Source organism: Lagopus muta, chromosome 16, assembly GCF_023343835.1.
Source record: "Lagopus muta isolate bLagMut1 chromosome 16, bLagMut1 primary, whole genome shotgun sequence".
NCBI classification, from domain to species: Eukaryota; Metazoa; Chordata; class Aves; order Galliformes; family Phasianidae; genus Lagopus; species Lagopus muta.
In genome coordinates, this window is record NC_064448.1 from 4,215,554 (window position 1) to 4,231,541 (window position 15,988).

Consider the following 15,988-nt stretch of genomic DNA (forward strand, 5'->3'; position numbering starts at 1 on the left):
TGTGATTTGTCAGCAAAGGACGGGCGGCCCAGGATGTGACCCTGCTGTCACCCCGGGGCTGAGAGAGCCTGGTGATTTCTTCCTCATTGGGAGCACTGTTGGTTCAGGGCAGTGCGGGGTCACCCTGGGGTGGGAACCAATCCTTTTTCCCCATGAAAATGCGACTGTAAGGCTGAGGAAGGCACCATCTGAGCACAGAGCAGGCACGGACGCCGAGATGCTGAGCAGCAGTGCTGCCCGTGGGCACAAATCCCCCCCCCCCAGTCAGTGCTGAGCCGGGCGTTATCACTCAGCAGTCAAGCACCACAACCGCAAAACCCAAACACATCCTCCCTGCACTACGCAGGCAGCGATGGGCTCATGCAGAGCACCGAGGGCTCGTTCTTATGTTACGGGCGGGTTATTTCCCATAACGCTGCAGCTCTGGGTGTGGGAGCAGGGGAAGACATCGGCTTTCCACAAAGCAAACTGCAGGACGTCCTCACAGCACGGGGAGGTGAGGAAGCAGAAGGAGCCTAGCCGAAAAGCGGCACGGCTGTTACCCAGCGTGCAGGAGGAGCCGAGCGAGGAGGCGAAGCTGCATCGCCGTCACAGCACCAGCAGTGGGGGTGCGCCGAAACCCGGCGTTCGCTCATTTCAGGCACACAAACCCAGCCGTAAGTGCCCAGTTTCGGTTTCCGTTCCTTCTGTCGGAGGAAGCAGGGAGGGGGGGGGGGGGGGGTGGAGGGGAATTCACCAGCAGTCCGCGGCAGCCTGGAGCCCTGCGCTCATTCCGTGCTCACCGCTCGGCACTCATTGCCCATCGGGGTCCCTATGGGGCTGGAGCACCTCTGCACCCGCAAACCACGGCAGCAGCGGGGCGGGTGCAAAGCTGAGCTCCGTGTGCTGCGCTGCGAGAGCTGGGAGGGGAAAATAGAAAGCAGCTGTGTCCAGGTGCCCCCCACCCATACAGAACCACGGGGCTGCAGAAGGTGAGGGCAGGGAGGGCTGCAGCACAGCTCTCAGCCTGGAGCCAGTGAGCAAAAGGCAAAAGCCTTTCCTCAAGGCACACACCCACGAGTGGTGGTTTACCACTGCTGCGCACGGGGCTGTGGAAGCAGAAGAGAAACAAAGTGCAGAGCCACAGGATCTTTACTTTGGGTGCATCGCTTGCATCCTAATGGGCGCATCCTGGCTGCCTTCAGCCCGAGGCCAGCAAGCCGTGTGTTGTTACTTCTGTTTAGATTTCTGTATATATACACAGCTCAGCCATTTTTCTACTCTTGGAGTTCCAAACCCATCCCTGCCCTGGGCACCATTCCACATTCCAAGCGTTACCTGCACAGAGCAGCAGTGGGGGAACACCGTGGGGCTGCTGAGGGACCGGGATGCCATGGAAGAGGCTCTGCTGCACGGGTTGCTCCTGCAGAATGCACAGACACCTTCAGTGGGGACAGCATGGTGACATGTGGCAGCACAGCCCTCCTACCCCGGAGCAGAGCACACTACAGGGCTGGGGCACTGCAGCTGCACCCTGTGCCCACTGCGCAAACGCTGCTGCAAAGGGATGGAGAATTTTCCCAGCCCAAGTCCTCCTGCAGGGATTTTATTGCTTTATCCTCAGGGTCACCGGGCTTGGAGTAAGGAAGGGATGCTGCTCAGCCTGTCCTGCTGCATCCCAGCTCAGTGCTGCTGCTCACACTGCAGGGCAATCAGAGGCCAGGGTCTGTTACACCTCTTTGCATTCCCTTGGTCCGATCTATTGATGGTGTCCCAAGTACAGAGATAGCAAGGAAGAAATCACAGTGCTCTCAATGGCTGGCAGCCCTGGGAAGGGAGAGCCTCAGCCTCCATGTGGGGCAGTGGCCCTGGGTCAGGGCACGTGAAAGCAAACACAGCTCATGCCTGGAGGGAAGAACCGCTCCTCCTCACAGCTCTGCCGGGTGGATGGCAGCAAGCACAGCATACACACACATGTGGGTATTTATAAATATGAGTACTCGTGTTTTCAGTTTAAACAACATGTTCCTGCCCCAAGCTGTCAGCACCAGACACAGAAAGGCGACACGCCAGCAAAATTCTGTCAAAAAAAAAACACCACCACGTTTATTAGCAGATAGAAGCAACCTGCCATTGCTGCTGCCAGACTGAGCTCATAGAAAACCCACACCTGAGGCAACCAGCTCCTCCCAGCACCCAAACACTGGGGTGTGCTTGAGGCCAGCACCCCATTCCTTCAGAGCATCCTCCTGCAGCGGGTGATGGATGCCAGCACCCAGTGGGATGATGCTGGGCATGGGGTTGCTGCTGCTCAGCCCTTCACTCTGCACCCAGCACCCCATTCTGCCTTAGTAATCCAGTAATGTGCTCCCAACCTTTAATTAAAAAAAAAAAAAAAATCCTAAAAATGGATTTTTTTTATTATTTTTTTCTTTTTTTTTGAGAAAAATAGAAAAGAGACCCTAAAACCCCAGAAGTCGCAGCTCTTCCCGGCCCTCTGGGTTCCTCTGTTCTCTGGGGAATCACAACCTGGGATCCTCCTCGCTCTGACCTGGGCCACCCGCTCACAGTGCCTGCACCCAAGGGTCAGCCCCAGGGCTCCGTGCCCCTCTGTGCTGCAGGACAGGGACACAGAGTGGCCCCACACTCATCCCACTGCTGCCTGTGGGCTCCCAGCAGCCAGCTCGGTGCCGGCGCAGCGCTCCATGCTCCAGCAGCTCACACTACACCCTACCCTGCTCCTCAGATGCAGCGTGGAGTAACTGTCCCAAGAGAGCAGGGAGGAAAGCTTTATAAAAACTTAGCCTTAATGTTTTTTTTTGTTTGTTTCTTTTTGGGTTTTTCTTTTTTTCCAGACCTCCTCCCAGCAGGGCAGAGCACGCTGCCGCCCTCATCTCCTCCAGGCATCCTCCCTTCCCTCGCTGCCTGCCCCGCACACCTCCTCGCTCCCAGCTCCAGCCGCCCTGAGCCTCCTCACCCCACGCCCCTCATTGCACCACGCAGACCCAAGGCCGTTCCCCCGAGCGCCGTGACGAATGTCCCCTCCAGGCAGGGCCCCCCCTCCTTCACTTCTGCTCTGCTTCATCGGCCACCGCCGTCACCTCGATGGCAGCGTTGTGCTCGGCCGTGGGACCCTCGGAGGGCACACTGAGCACCGCACCGCCGCCACTCACGTGCGTCACGTTCTGGATGGCGGCGCCGAGCCCCGGCAGCGCCAGCAGCTGGAAAGGGCTGAGCACCTTCACAACCGTGCTGCTGTCCTGAGCGGTCGCTGCCGCCGTGCTCAGCACCGTCACGTTGGGAGCGTCCGGGTGGATTTCCACCGCGCCGGGGAAGGCGTTGCCGGCAGAGGCCAGTACAGTGTAGCCACCCAGCAGCGGGGAGGCCGGAGAGCTGGCGGCAGGCGGTTGGGATGGGGTTTTACCCAACACCGAGGATGGGAGAGTCGAGACCACTTTGCCCAGAGGCAGGCTGGCAAGTTGGGACATCGGCACAGCCGGGGTGACGGCGATCTGCGCCGGCTGGGACAGCACCTGGGAGGTGATGGCAGCCGGTCCGGAGGTGGCCCGGGTGAGCCGAGGGCGTTTTAAAGGTGTGGGGACAGAGACAGGAGTCAGAGTCATCAGCACGTTGTTGAGGTGCTGCGATTTGTGCTTCAGCTCCTTGGCACGCTTGCGGTGCTCATCACACTGCTGCTCCAGAGCTGCAAGAAGAGCGAGGTCAGCGCGCATCGAGCATCCCCACGGCTCCAGCATGGGCCTCACAAGTACCAGTGTAACACCAAACCTGCTGCTTTACACAGTAACAACCCAACTGCAGGAGCATACCTGCCAGATCCCGTGTGTACTGCTCCCTGGAGCGATCCATCTGGCACTTGTGGCTGGCCAGGACTTTCTTGACCAGGTCCAGCATCCTGAAGTTCTGCACCACGTTGTTGAGTAGGACAGCATCTTAAAAGGAAGAGAAGAGACGGGTCTTTGAGGAGCAAAACATTCCAAATGGTTTGGTAAAAAGCTATCTGAAAGCAAAGGTGTCCAGCTGAGACAGCCAAAGCCTGTGTGAGGGTAACACAAGGAGCTGGGCAGGAGAAGTTGTGAGAAAGTGCAGGAGGTTATTCCTGGATAAGCAGCACTCTCGTACTTAGAAGGTATCAATAAGCCTCCTGGCACAGCAGCTGCTTGCTGCACCATTACTCCAATGGCCAAAGTTCCTTCCAGCTCCAGAGCCAAATGCTTGCCCAGCATCCTGAAGGCAGCATGGGAAACCCGGGGCCCAGAGAACTGAAGGAATTGTGGCCACATGCAGCCTCTGCTCAGAGCTGCCCTCCTGCACCAGCACCAATGATAACAGGGCTGTCTGCACACATTGATAAGCTGGAAGTGCAGAAACAAGTTTCCTTTCTATTTCGTTTCTGACTGTAACAAGTCTGAGACACAACGGCTCCCAGGGGACACCCTCAGCCCAGTGCCTGCTGTCAGCTGCTCACCTCCCAGCTGCAAGGGGGGGTCCTGCGCCCGCTGCTGCAAACCCCTCATGGTGTCCAGCAGCTCCTGGTGGAACTCCTGGATGACATCATCCAGCAGACCTGCATCCCTCAGGCCTCGCCAGAACGCAAAGGTGTCATCTGGAAGGAGAGAAAGGGAGGTAAGGGAGGTCTTCAGATCCTTCTGAGGTGGAAGTGGGGTTTTTGTGGCTCTTAGGAAAAAAGGGGCTGCACATTAACCAGCTTCCAAGTGACCGTGATGTGCTCTCTGCCTTCTGTCCCATATAAGGGTGAGGTGCCCCAGGTCTGTGGGTGCACAGTACCCAAAGGGCAGACAGAAGGACAAATCCCATCCTGCTGCAGCACACAGAGCAGCCATGGTGCCAGAAGAGCCCACTCCTCCAGCTCAGGACTCAGCACACAGGTGCAAAGCTGTGACCACAGCACAGCTCTTCCAAGAACCCAATGCCTCGAGCCTCACATCTCTTTCCTCAGCTCCAATTACACCGGGGGACCACAGAATTCATGACTCTCCAATTAATTCCCCCACCCAGAGCCACACCACACTTAGACATTCCAGTGCTTAGAAACAATTCCATCCCAAGCCCATGTAGCAGAGTTAGAAGGGCTGGCAGCAGGAGGTCTGAGCAGGGCAGCTACAGCAATAGGCCCTGCTCCTCATCCCTGACCCCTGTCCCCACCACCCCCACCTCTCCCACATCACCCTCAGCCTCTGCCCAGACGCAGCCCTACCTCCAATGCTGGTGGTCCAATCGCTGGCATCCTCACATGTTTCTATGGTAATTGTAGCTGGGGATCCGTTCACTGCAACCAATAGCAGAAAAGAAAAAGAAAAAAAAGAAAAAAAAAAAAAAAACCAAGCCCTGATTTTTTTCTGTATTTCTCACAGGCTGTTTCCAAGGGATGCTCTGCTTGCTTCACTGCTGGAACTGCCCCTTTTGGTTGGGTGGAGCCACTTTCACAGGAGCCACGCGGCTGTGGCATGCAGCCACAGCTGATTTTTCCACTCTGGAGTGCAATACCAAAGGGATTACTCCTGCAACCCTTGCACAAGACCAAGAGCTCTCTCCTCCCATCCCCCTCTGCATACATCCTTCTTGCTCAAGGCAGTGCTCTAAGCTTGATTTCCTGCCCTCCCTTCTGGCCAGCTCGCCATCTGCCAGACCCGCACACCACGGGGGTCCCAAAGCTTTGCAGGGGATGGCTCCTTCCCCACAACAACCTTTGTGGGTTTTGTGCTTAATGCAGCTTCCCTCAGTAGTGAGCTAATAACCAGGGCCATAATTAACTCATGCTGGCAGCTCTCTGCCCCACAGATGCGTTCTGGAGTCCTCAGGGACATTTCTTAACTCTCAATAGCAAAAGGAGTTGAAGAAAAAGTACTCAGAAACAGCTTTCAATAGAACAGTTGATTGCAATGATAGGACAAATTAAAGTCAGGGCTAAAGCTACAGAGATACAACATCATTTAAATCCAGTTTTACAAACTACACACACGAGGGCAGATACAGAACCCACTGTATTCCCCAGTTCTCTTTAATCTGCCATCAGGCAAAACCAATAAATAATTCAGGCAGGGAGCCTTTAGCGAGAGCCCATTCATTATTCAAGCTGAAGTCAGCTCCCCACGGGGAGAGCACAGGAGGGCTCTGAGCCTGCACTGCTGAGGACCACATCAGCCCTGGGGGCTGTGACCAGCGTGGGACACAACAGCTGAAACAGAGTCCCCATCACACACCCACTGCTGTTTGCTCACTGATCAATTGCTTCAGCTACACAGGACAGGGTGCCAAGAAGGGCATTGGTCACGCAGTATTACAGAGCAACGGGGGGAGGGACTGCCTCTCTGCACTGAGAACATTGCCTAGTGCTGCTATGAGAAATCCTGCAACAATGCAAGGGGAAAAAAGCAGAATGAAAGCAAACTGCAAAGCAAAGTACAGTAGAGAGGCAATCGTAAGGGCCATCGGGTATGCAGCACCAGTTCTGCTTTAATCCTGCAAAGCTCCTGCTAAAAGGTGCCAGGAATTGCTGCACGTACCATCTGTGGAAGCAGGAGTGAGAGGGATGTACTCCGTGGAGGTCTGGCTGCTCAGGGACACCCTGGCACCCGTCAGGTCAATCTTGGTGCTCCGGCACGTGTTGGAGCAGACCTTGGTGTGCTGGTAAAAATCCAGCTCCCCCGAGTCCATGATCTTCCTGCAAGAGAGGGAGCAAACACAGGGACATGCTCACATGCTCAGCCAGAGGAGCAGCTCTTGCCCAGGCAGCACATGGAGCAGCCTGCAGAGCATCCCCCAAACACCTCAGCATCCCAGGGAGCGTCCTCCTCACCTCCCAGCACCCTGCAGAGAGCAGAAGCCGTGCTCTGCTTCTGCCTTGCCCCAGCACAGTGCCTGCTAGCAGGACGAGGCTGCATGATGAATGCCTGCGGGGTTTGCTGGGCACACCACCATCAGCTGGAGAGACAGAGACAAAGGTCTGAGCATCCCTTGCCAAGTTCTCCCCTCCTTACAAGCAGCGTTCACTAAGAGTCACTTAAAGCAGCAGCCACAGCCTGCTTGATGCTGGCCACTTATTCAAAAGACTTATTGAAATGTCCACTTCTTGACAGCAGGGAAACCTTCAGGGCAGAACATGGTGGACAATCCATTCATTCCCTAAGCAACACGACCTGCAGCCTTCGCTGTCAGCAAACGCTGGGGGAGGGGCTGGCATGCTAACCCTAAAAAACAACAGCATGGAATGGAGCTGAGGTCCTGTGGCCAAATTTCATGCAGTGATGGGGACTTATGGTACCACTGAAACTGATAAGCCACCTTGTTTTCCTAAGCCAGCAGAAGTTTTAGAGTAAACTTTATGAAACAAAGGTATGTTTGACTAAAGCTACTCAAGCTCCACTTGAAAGAAAGAAAACAGTGTAAAATGACTTAAAAGAGAAGGAATTTTGGGAAAGATGCCATCATAGACAAGCTGGGATGACACTGCTGGCTCTTGGGATCAGCCAGTGGGCTGAGCCTCTCTCTCCAAGAGGGAGCAAACAGGGTGAGATTCACACACTGTGCTTCTGACCACTGCTCTGCACATCCCAGAGCCCACGGCCCTGCCATGCTGTGCCAGGAGTGAGATGAGGGATGCCCCAGGATGCTCTGAATAGGTTCAGCAAAACACAGCCGTGTAGGAACAGAAAGAAGAAGGGAGAGCACGGGCCTAGAGCAGGCTGATGGCTTTCAAGGGAAATTTTCCTCAAGAGCTAAAATGAGGAGGAAGGACTGAAAAAGAAAAAAATAACCAGTTCTCACGGAAGAATCTCACCCTGCCTTCCTCTTTTTTTTCCACAGCTGCTCATACAGACTCAGGTACGAAAGAAGAAGTTGGGAAGCCCAAAGCCAAGTGAACTTCTGGCATCCACCCACAGCCTGCAAGCTCCCCATCACACAACCCTCACACACGTGAATTCCCCAAGGACCCACCCTGCCCAGCACAAGCCTGTTATGCAGAACCTACGCAGAGCAAAAGCTGCTTAGGAGTACGAGACTCATGCATGAAAGCAGAAGGATCCTAGCAGATCCTGTGAAAGGATGAGGAAAGCATGGCCATCCCCAGGGAGTGAAGTGCTGCCTACAGGCAGGGTTGTGGGTGTTACTGAGCCTGTCTCATGCTGGTGTTCAAGAACACAGAAGAATTTAATTGCTATAGTTGAGGCCAGAGAAGTTGCCCGTTTCCATAAATAAGCTTTGAAGAAGCCCTTGGGAAAATAAGAAAACCAACAAATGGATCTAAAGCAGCTGTAATGCAATGGGAGTGTTAGCTCATGAGCAGACCATGCTTCGTGGCTCAAACAGAGCTGCACACAACACAGCCCAACCCCTGGGCACTAAAGTGCTCACTTAGGACCTCATGGGAAAGCAGAAGGGTTCAAGTGCTAAAACTTAAGGGGTTTTGCTGCCCCAAGTTATTCCCTGTCCACAAGGATACGCAAAGCCTTCAGGTGGACAACATTTGGGGCCAGCATTCAGCAGCACATCAGCGCCCCCTGCGACACAACAACCGTGTAGAAGGTTCTGTCCCACCCCAGCAAGAAGAAATCCCATCTGCTGCCATGCAGACTGACCGGAGCATGATCCCGTTCATCCGGATCGCCCGCTTCCAGTCCTTCAGAGTGGACTTTCCTGCCAGGTGCACAAACTCCTTGGGGCTGATGAGGTGTCCGTCGAACTGCAGGAGAAGCGCAGCGTCAGTGTGGTGAGCAATGAGGAGCACTGCATCCCTGGAGATGATGACACCAGGCAAGCCTGGGCGGCTCGGGCCAGGGCTCAACACGTTTAACTGAAGTATCAGCATTGGAGATGGCTGGCAAGCACCCCTCAGCTTTGAGAAAACTGTTTGGAGCACCTCTAGCTCAGAGCTGAAGACATGCAGCTGGCAGCTGCTTGGCAAACCTGGGGTACAAGCAGCATGGAGCAGTTTGCTGAATGCCCAACTTGCTTGCTTGCCCTGCACAGCAAAGCACCCAGGGCTGATGCAGGCAATCCTGAGCAGCAGTGCACAGCTCACTGCCCCAATTTCTGCAGTGCTGCGTGGGGCTGCATGGCCTCCACAGGCTCCCCAGCACAGCCCTGTGCACACAGCCCTGCGTAAGCAAGGAAGGAGAAGCCTGCCTGGCCTCTGACCTCCTGCTACCGAGCACAGACACTGCTATCAGTGAAACCTCTGACCCCTCTTGGAGCACACCTGCTTGCACAGAAAACCAGTTGCAGGGAGCTGGCCTTGCTGTACCAGGAGCCTGTTCTGCCCCTTTGCTTATTGCCCTACACACCCAGCTGGATCTGACCCCATGAGCTGAGCTAAAAGCAACCTCCAGAGCCAGGCAGACCCCAAAGCAGTGCTTTATGGGCAGTCTTAGGAAAGATTCCCCACCTCCAGGTCTCCTCTCCATGCACATGTGAACTTATGTTAAGGTGAGCTGGTTTACTCACAGTGCATAAAGAACTGCTGCATGGGCTTCAGTGCAAAGAGAATGCTGATTTTAGGCAGCAGCAAAAGCAATTATCTGCACTGGGAGCTGTTCTCTTTGTAAAAGGCCATGTTTCCTCTGCAGGAAAAGGAGCATCCTTTGCAAAGCCCTCATGTGGCAACATGTCCACATGAAGATGAAGCCAGGCTCTCCTCCCACATCCATGCAGGTTTTAACCAGAAGCCCTCCAGGACACAGCAGACACTGCTCAGCACGTTCCCTACCTAAACTTCTCAACAAATCCTCAAACTCAAACAGACAGCAGAAGACACCAAACTCCTCAAACTCTGCAGTGAAGCAGCGAAATGTGGAAAGCATCTTTCCAGCCAGGTCTGCTCAGATGGAGCAAGACAAGTAGCAGGCACCACACCCAAAACTTCTTCCCTCTCCTACCATGATGTGGTTCTGACTCAAAAAAGGCTCACTGAGTCACCAAACCCCACGTGTAGCACACAGGATGATGTGGACACAGGGAACTCTGGTTCTTCCCAGCCAGAAGCAGAAGCAGGAACAGCACCACAGCCCCACACCCACCTGCACACACTTCACATTGATCCCGGGGCACACGAACTTCCTCCAGATGAGGTTGGCTTTGCTGTCCCCGCAGGTGATGGGGTACACGATCTCTGCCTCCAAGCTGTCCTCGTCTTCAGCCATCTTCACTTCTCACAGGGAACAGAGCAAGGGATGGAGCAGAGAGAAACATGAGCTGCAGTTCCCAACGCAGTGCTGAAGGTCAGGATCAGCACAAGTAGGTAACACACAAGGGACACGGGTGGCAATGGGGTGCTGTGGTCACAATTCACTCGCACGTTGCACCCGAATCACTGAGGTGAAATAGCACACAAACATCCACATAAATCCTCCCACAGCTGAATGCATGAGATCTGAGAAATCAGCAGCCAGGGCTGCAAATCCAATTCTTGATAACCATGTAAGGACTGGTGGTGTTACGATGACTACACATTCTCAAACTGTGGGTGAAGGCAACTTAAGGCTCTCCCAGCCCCAGCTCCTTTGCTCTCCAAATTCACTTTCGCTTGAAACCAAAGCTGCTGGAAAGCCAACATCACATCCTTCCGCGGCAAAAAGCCAAGAGCTGGCAACATCACTGGGACACAACCCGCACCAGGAGAGGGCAGCAGCGCTCCAGCGAGCAGCAGCAGCAGCACCCGGCCCTCCCCAAACTGGAGTGCACCCCTGATGCAGAGCAGCATTCCCCATGCTGGGCACCCCGAACAGCACTTCTGATGGCAAACAGGGATGCAGGAGCACCCCCAGCCCTGCCACGCAGCAGTAGGTGCCTCCCCAGCTCTCAGCAGCCCCCGAGGAGCCGAGCCCCATCAGCTGCAGCTCAGACCTACCTAGCACTGCTTCCTTCAGGTGTGTGGATGCTGTGAAGGCGGCAGCGGCCGCAGCGGCTGCGTTTTCAGTCTCCAGGGTGTCCTCATTTATGTCACTGCTGGCAAGAGAGAGAAATGCAAAATGAAGCTGTGTGGAATTGCTGTCTCTGGCGCAATGTTTGGAGAAGGCTTCAGAAGTCATTCCTACTCTTTTTTTCCACAAAATCTCACTCTTCTCCCTGCAGCCAGGTGGGTACAGAGGAAGGGGAGGCAGAGATGCTGCTGACACAGCTGGGCTCTGGGTCAGACTCTCCGTTAGGAGCCTCTGTCAAATTCCCCTAAGGAATTCCCTGGAAATAACACACACATAGTGCACCAGCTACACATGCTGCTTACTGCACAGGGGACCTCAGAGCAGCACAAGCTCAACAGATCTGGGAACAGAGAAAACAATACAAGCAACAAACTCCTCTGTTTCCCCCTCTTACAGCCCCACATACATACAACATTAACGTAACACTAATTAACTGACGAAGGCAAAGAAGACCACTTTCATCTTGCCTACACCAGAACCCTCAGACCTCTCCAGGAGCTTTGCTGATGGGGCCACACATCTGCATCTCTCCTGTGCACTCAGCTTTGCTGGGGATCAGGCTCAGCCCAAGATTTGCTCCTCATTGCCCAAAGGCTTTAGGATACATACTGGGGTGGTTTTGGCTCTGCTTCCTCCCATCCCATTCTGGAGGGACTGCAGCAGGAGGAGCTGAAGCGTCCCCATCGGTTGCCATGACAATGCTGGGATGCAGCTGTCATGTCCCTGGGAGGACACACAGAGCAAGTGGGAGAAGGGAGGATGAGTGCTGGCAAAGCTGTGCCTGCCTCTGCCTCCTCTGGGAGCTCGGGAAAGAAAAGCCTCCACCAAAAGACTGCAGCAGAAATACAGGCAGCGCATCAGAGCAGGGGAACACAGACCTCTCCCAAACACAAACGAAAGAAAAGCCTCCTGCTGATTGTTACCATTTCTGCTCTCCTCTGCTTTTTTTCAGACAATATTAAAATGCAGGAGCTAATTAAGCTCTTAAGCCTCTGCTTATATATATATTTTTTTCAAACAGCAAAACCACAGCCAAAAGAGCAGCAGAAAGATGCATTGAGCCCAAAGAGCCTCTCCTGCTGCCCTGGGGCTTTGCAGCAGTGTAAAACAAAGAGCTCAGATCCTCCTCCACAGCCCAGCTACAACTGAGGAGCCTCCACCATGCCAGGGAGGGAAAGGAGCCCAGCAGAGGCACAAGCCCCCGGTCCATGCCCTTCCCACAGCAATGCTCCAGTATGGGAGCCCAGGAGCAGTGCTTTGAGATGCTTCAAAAAGCCCTGCAGGGGTCTGTCTGCTCTGATGGAGGGGCAAGGAGAGGTTTCCAAAGAAAAATAGGAGGGGAAGAAAAGAATGAAAGGGAACCAAACCAGTCAAGGCAGTCCCTGCCGTGGCTCATGTTCCAGACCTCACAGCCACATGAAAAGCAGCCCCTGCTCAGCATCCAAACATCCACAGCTCCCATTCCACGTCAGCTGTGGCTCAGGGAATCATGCTGACCAGAACCAGCACCACAGATGGAGCTGAGCCTGCTCAGATTTGACTCTAGTTGCAGCACAGCCGCTGTTTTGTGCTCTAAAAGATGAAACACGATGCCCCTCCCCAGAGCACAGAAATAGCAGGACAGAAATGTTTTGGAGAGCAACAAGTAGCTGCTTGCTGCCTGCTTTGTGGGAGCATGAGAACGCCTGAAGTGGGTAAAGCTACCCAAAGCCAGCACCAGATGTGAGTTGGGGGCTTCTGCCTGCCAAGATGGACTTGGAGCAAGACACAGACAAGATGGAGGAGAAAAGAAGCCAGCAGCCCATGTATCCCTGTGCTGTACCCAAACAGAGCTCACTTCAACAGGTGGGACAGGAATGGGGTGCAGAGTGCTGCAGATGTCACCCAGGTTCACTCTGCTTTTGGATCAGTGCTGCCCCATCCAGCACTTCATTGCTAAGCCCAACCCCAAAGCTCTGCTGCACCGTGCCCAGCAGCTGTGCAAGAATATCCACTGCCTGGAGCTTAGTGGATTGCTGGGAAAGAAACAGTGAAAAAACTGATTTATCCACCGATGTGTCCACATCCATCCCACCAGGTCACCTCTGCTCTTACCCATGCTGGGACAGATTGGTGGTGACCAGCACTGTCTTCACCTCCTCCACCCCACTGCCATCCACTGCCGTGTCCGGTGTCGTCACCACCACCACCTCCTCCATGTGCACACTGACGTCCGGCGTGGCCATGGGAGCAGTGCTCTGCAGGGACACAGCACAGAGAGTGACTGCTCTGCTACCAGCAGTGCCACAGAGGGGACACAGCAGGACAGGGGTGAGTTAGACAGGTTTAGGGGGATGTCATCAGGGGGAAGTTCTTTACAGAGCAGTGAGGCGCTGGCACAGCTGTCCAGAGAGGCTGTGGATGCCCCGTCCCTGGAGGTGTTCAAGGCCAGGTTGGATGGGGGCCTGGGCAGCCTGATCTAGCATTAAATGGGGAGGTTGGTGGCTCTGCACGTGGCAGGGGGTTGGAGATTCATGATCCTTGAGGTCCCTTCCAACCCTGGCCATTCTGTGATTCTGTGATGTTTCCAACAGGCCCTGGTGAGGACACATCTCCACAGAACCACCCACCTCTCCAGATGCTGTCACCCTCATTGTGTCCCGTGGGCAGAGACCTCATGGTGAGCAACCCCAGCCAAGTGCAGGCAGGGGAAGCTGTGTCCTTGCACGCTGCCATGGCACAGCACTCCTGGCACCCAGCTCTGAGCCACTCAATGCAATAGGAGAGCTTCAGCCCCCTTCCAAAGGCATTGCTGTGCTCCCAGGGATAGGAACTGCGACACGAGCAATGTAAGCACAGCTGCTCCCCCCCCTCGTTAAGCCACTTCCCATTAACAGCTTGCTCTTACAGTGTTTTCATTGCATGAGAAAGAAACAAAGTTAATTGTTGTAGCAATAATGCATGAGGCTGAGCGGACAGCAGGCAGCACAAGAAGCTGAGGCTTTGCTCCATCCCCTCCTTGCAAGGACGCAGCACAGCTCTGCAACTGCTGACTGCTGTAGGATTTTGGCTGACCTCTCCCTGCCCCCCCACGTTGCTTTTTGAGATGAACCCCCACATCACCACGGGCACAGAGCTCCCACCAGGCAAAGCACCACCCACACCACCAACTTCAGCGTCCCAACGCAGCGTTGGCAAAGAAGGGGGAAAATGGGGTGAGAAAAGAATAGCATTGCACCGCCTGGTGTTTTTTTTTTTTGGGGGGGGGGGGGGGGGAGGTTTGGCAGAAAGTCGCTGTGTGGAGGGGGGGGCAGCAAGGGGGGCAATGCACGTAGAAGGGTGTAGGGGGGTTACGGGGGGGCTGCGCCTAAAGGGGGTGAAGGCGATGGGGGCACAGGGCTGCGCAGAGGCGACAGCACGGGGGGCTGGGGGGCGCGGAGGCGGCTCCAGGAGGGGGGGGGGGGGGGGCGCGTGGGCGCGCTCCCGTCGGAGGGAGGGGGAAGAGAAGGAGGAGGGATGGGGGTGAGGGGGGGCCGGCCGGGCGCTGCCGCCGCGTCTCCCGCCGCCGCCGTAACGTCCTGACGCTCCGCAGGGACCCGGCCGGACGCGGCGTGCGGCGCGAGGCCCCGCGGTAGGCCCGAGCCCGGCGCTTACCTCGGGCCGAAGCCCCGCGGCCCCGCTCGCTGCGGCTCCGGGGGCTGCGGCGGGGGCCGAGCCGGACCGGGTGCGGGACAGCCGGGTGCGGGGCCGGGCGTTGGGCTGGGGGCTGCGGGGCTCCGCCGCGCGCGCGGCTCTCGACCCCCCCCCCCCCCGCCGCCCCGGCTCGCGGCGCGCAGGCGCACGGCCCCAGCTCGGCTCTCGGGACTTATTTGGCGCGGCGCCGCGGCTCGACCTGCCTGCGAAATAAGTGGCGGAGCGGCGCAGTGCGCGTGCGCGGCTGGGGGCAACCGGGGGCACGGCGCGCGCCGCCGCCTGCAGGGTGCGTCGCGCATCGGGAGCGCGCCGCGGAGTGCATTGCCTTTGCTGCTTTGTAGTTTTGCAGCTTTGCGAGTTTCTCCCTCCTTCTTTCCCGGCCTTGCGTGTCCCTTCCGGCCTGCTGTGTGTTTCTACCCTCTCCGTGTATTTCCTCGCCCCTCGTGTGTTCCCCCCTGCGTGCTTCTCGGGCCCCGTGCGTGCCCCCGGGCCCTGCATGACCCCGGGGAGCCGTGCGTCTACCCAGACTCCTGCATGCACACACTGAGCGTGCGGCCATTGCTCCCAAATGCACCCAGCCTCGTGCATACCCCCCAGCACAGGGCACAGTGTGCTCGGGGAGCGTATGCATCTGAGCCAAGTGCAGCGGGGTGCTGGGCAGATCGACCTTCCTCCCTCCCCGTTGGTGCATGTGCATGCACTTCCATGCATTCGTTCCATTTAGGAATGCAGAGCAGTGCTTATGCATGGATTTTCCACCCAAAGCAGTGTGGCCAGCAGGGCAGGGAGGTGGTCCTGCCTCTCTGCTCTGTGCTGTGAGACCTCACCTGGAGCACTGCATCCATGAGGGGAGTTTTCGACATAGGAGAGACATGGATCTGTTGGAACACATCTAAAGGAGGGCCACAGAAATGCTCCAAGGGATGGAACACCTCCATATGAGGGCAGGTTGAGAGAGCTGAGGCTGTGCAGTGTGGAGGGCAGAGGGCTGCAGGGAGACCTCAGAGTGGCCTTTCCAGATCCAAAGGAGCTGGGGACAGACTCTTTAGCAGATTTTGTGTGATAGGACAAGGGGAAATGGCTTCAAACTGAAAGAGGGGAAACTTATACTGGATACAGGAAGAAAGTACTCCATGCAGGGCGTGCAGTGCTTCAGGAGCCACGTGTGAGCTCCTGGTGCCAAGGCTGTGCCCCGCTGCAGGCAGCTGCTTTCCAGTCCTCATTCCCCTGATGCTCACAGTCCTGCAAGAGCTGTGCTGCGCTGCTTCACCACTGATCCTGAGGTCTGAAGAGATATGTTCTCTGAGGACTGTTCCACTGCTTTTATCAGCAATGCATTGTCAAACTGGAGATAGAAATGCACCTGGAGGAGACAGCGG

General features: G+C 55.9%; 1 protein-coding gene across 3 annotated transcripts; it reads right to left on the minus strand.

Annotated features, from left to right (window-relative positions):
* Nucleotides 1–2,064: 2,064 nt before the first annotated feature.
* On the minus strand, nucleotides 2,065–14,698 carry GMEB2 (glucocorticoid modulatory element binding protein 2). Of its 3 annotated transcripts, none has more exons than XM_048962865.1 (10): nucleotides 14,571–14,698; nucleotides 13,032–13,174; nucleotides 10,865–10,959; nucleotides 10,035–10,162; nucleotides 8,598–8,701; nucleotides 6,525–6,682; nucleotides 5,216–5,287; nucleotides 4,466–4,603; nucleotides 3,807–3,929; nucleotides 2,065–3,682 (listed from the first exon to the last, which is right to left on the minus strand). In XM_048962865.1, exons 2-10 carry the CDS (start codon nucleotides 13,160–13,162, stop codon nucleotides 3,045–3,047), a joined length of 1,587 nt encoding a protein of 528 aa, XP_048818822.1. In that variant the 5' UTR covers nucleotides 13,163–13,174; nucleotides 14,571–14,698; the 3' UTR covers nucleotides 2,065–3,044. The 3 variants fall into 3 exon arrangements, with proteins under 3 accessions (XP_048818822.1, XP_048818821.1, XP_048818823.1); XM_048962864.1 differs by having other exon boundaries at nucleotides 10,865–10,962; XM_048962866.1 differs by lacking the exons at nucleotides 13,032–13,174; nucleotides 14,571–14,698 and having other exon boundaries at nucleotides 10,035–10,157; nucleotides 10,865–10,962.
* Nucleotides 14,699–15,988: the final 1,290 nt, after the last annotated feature.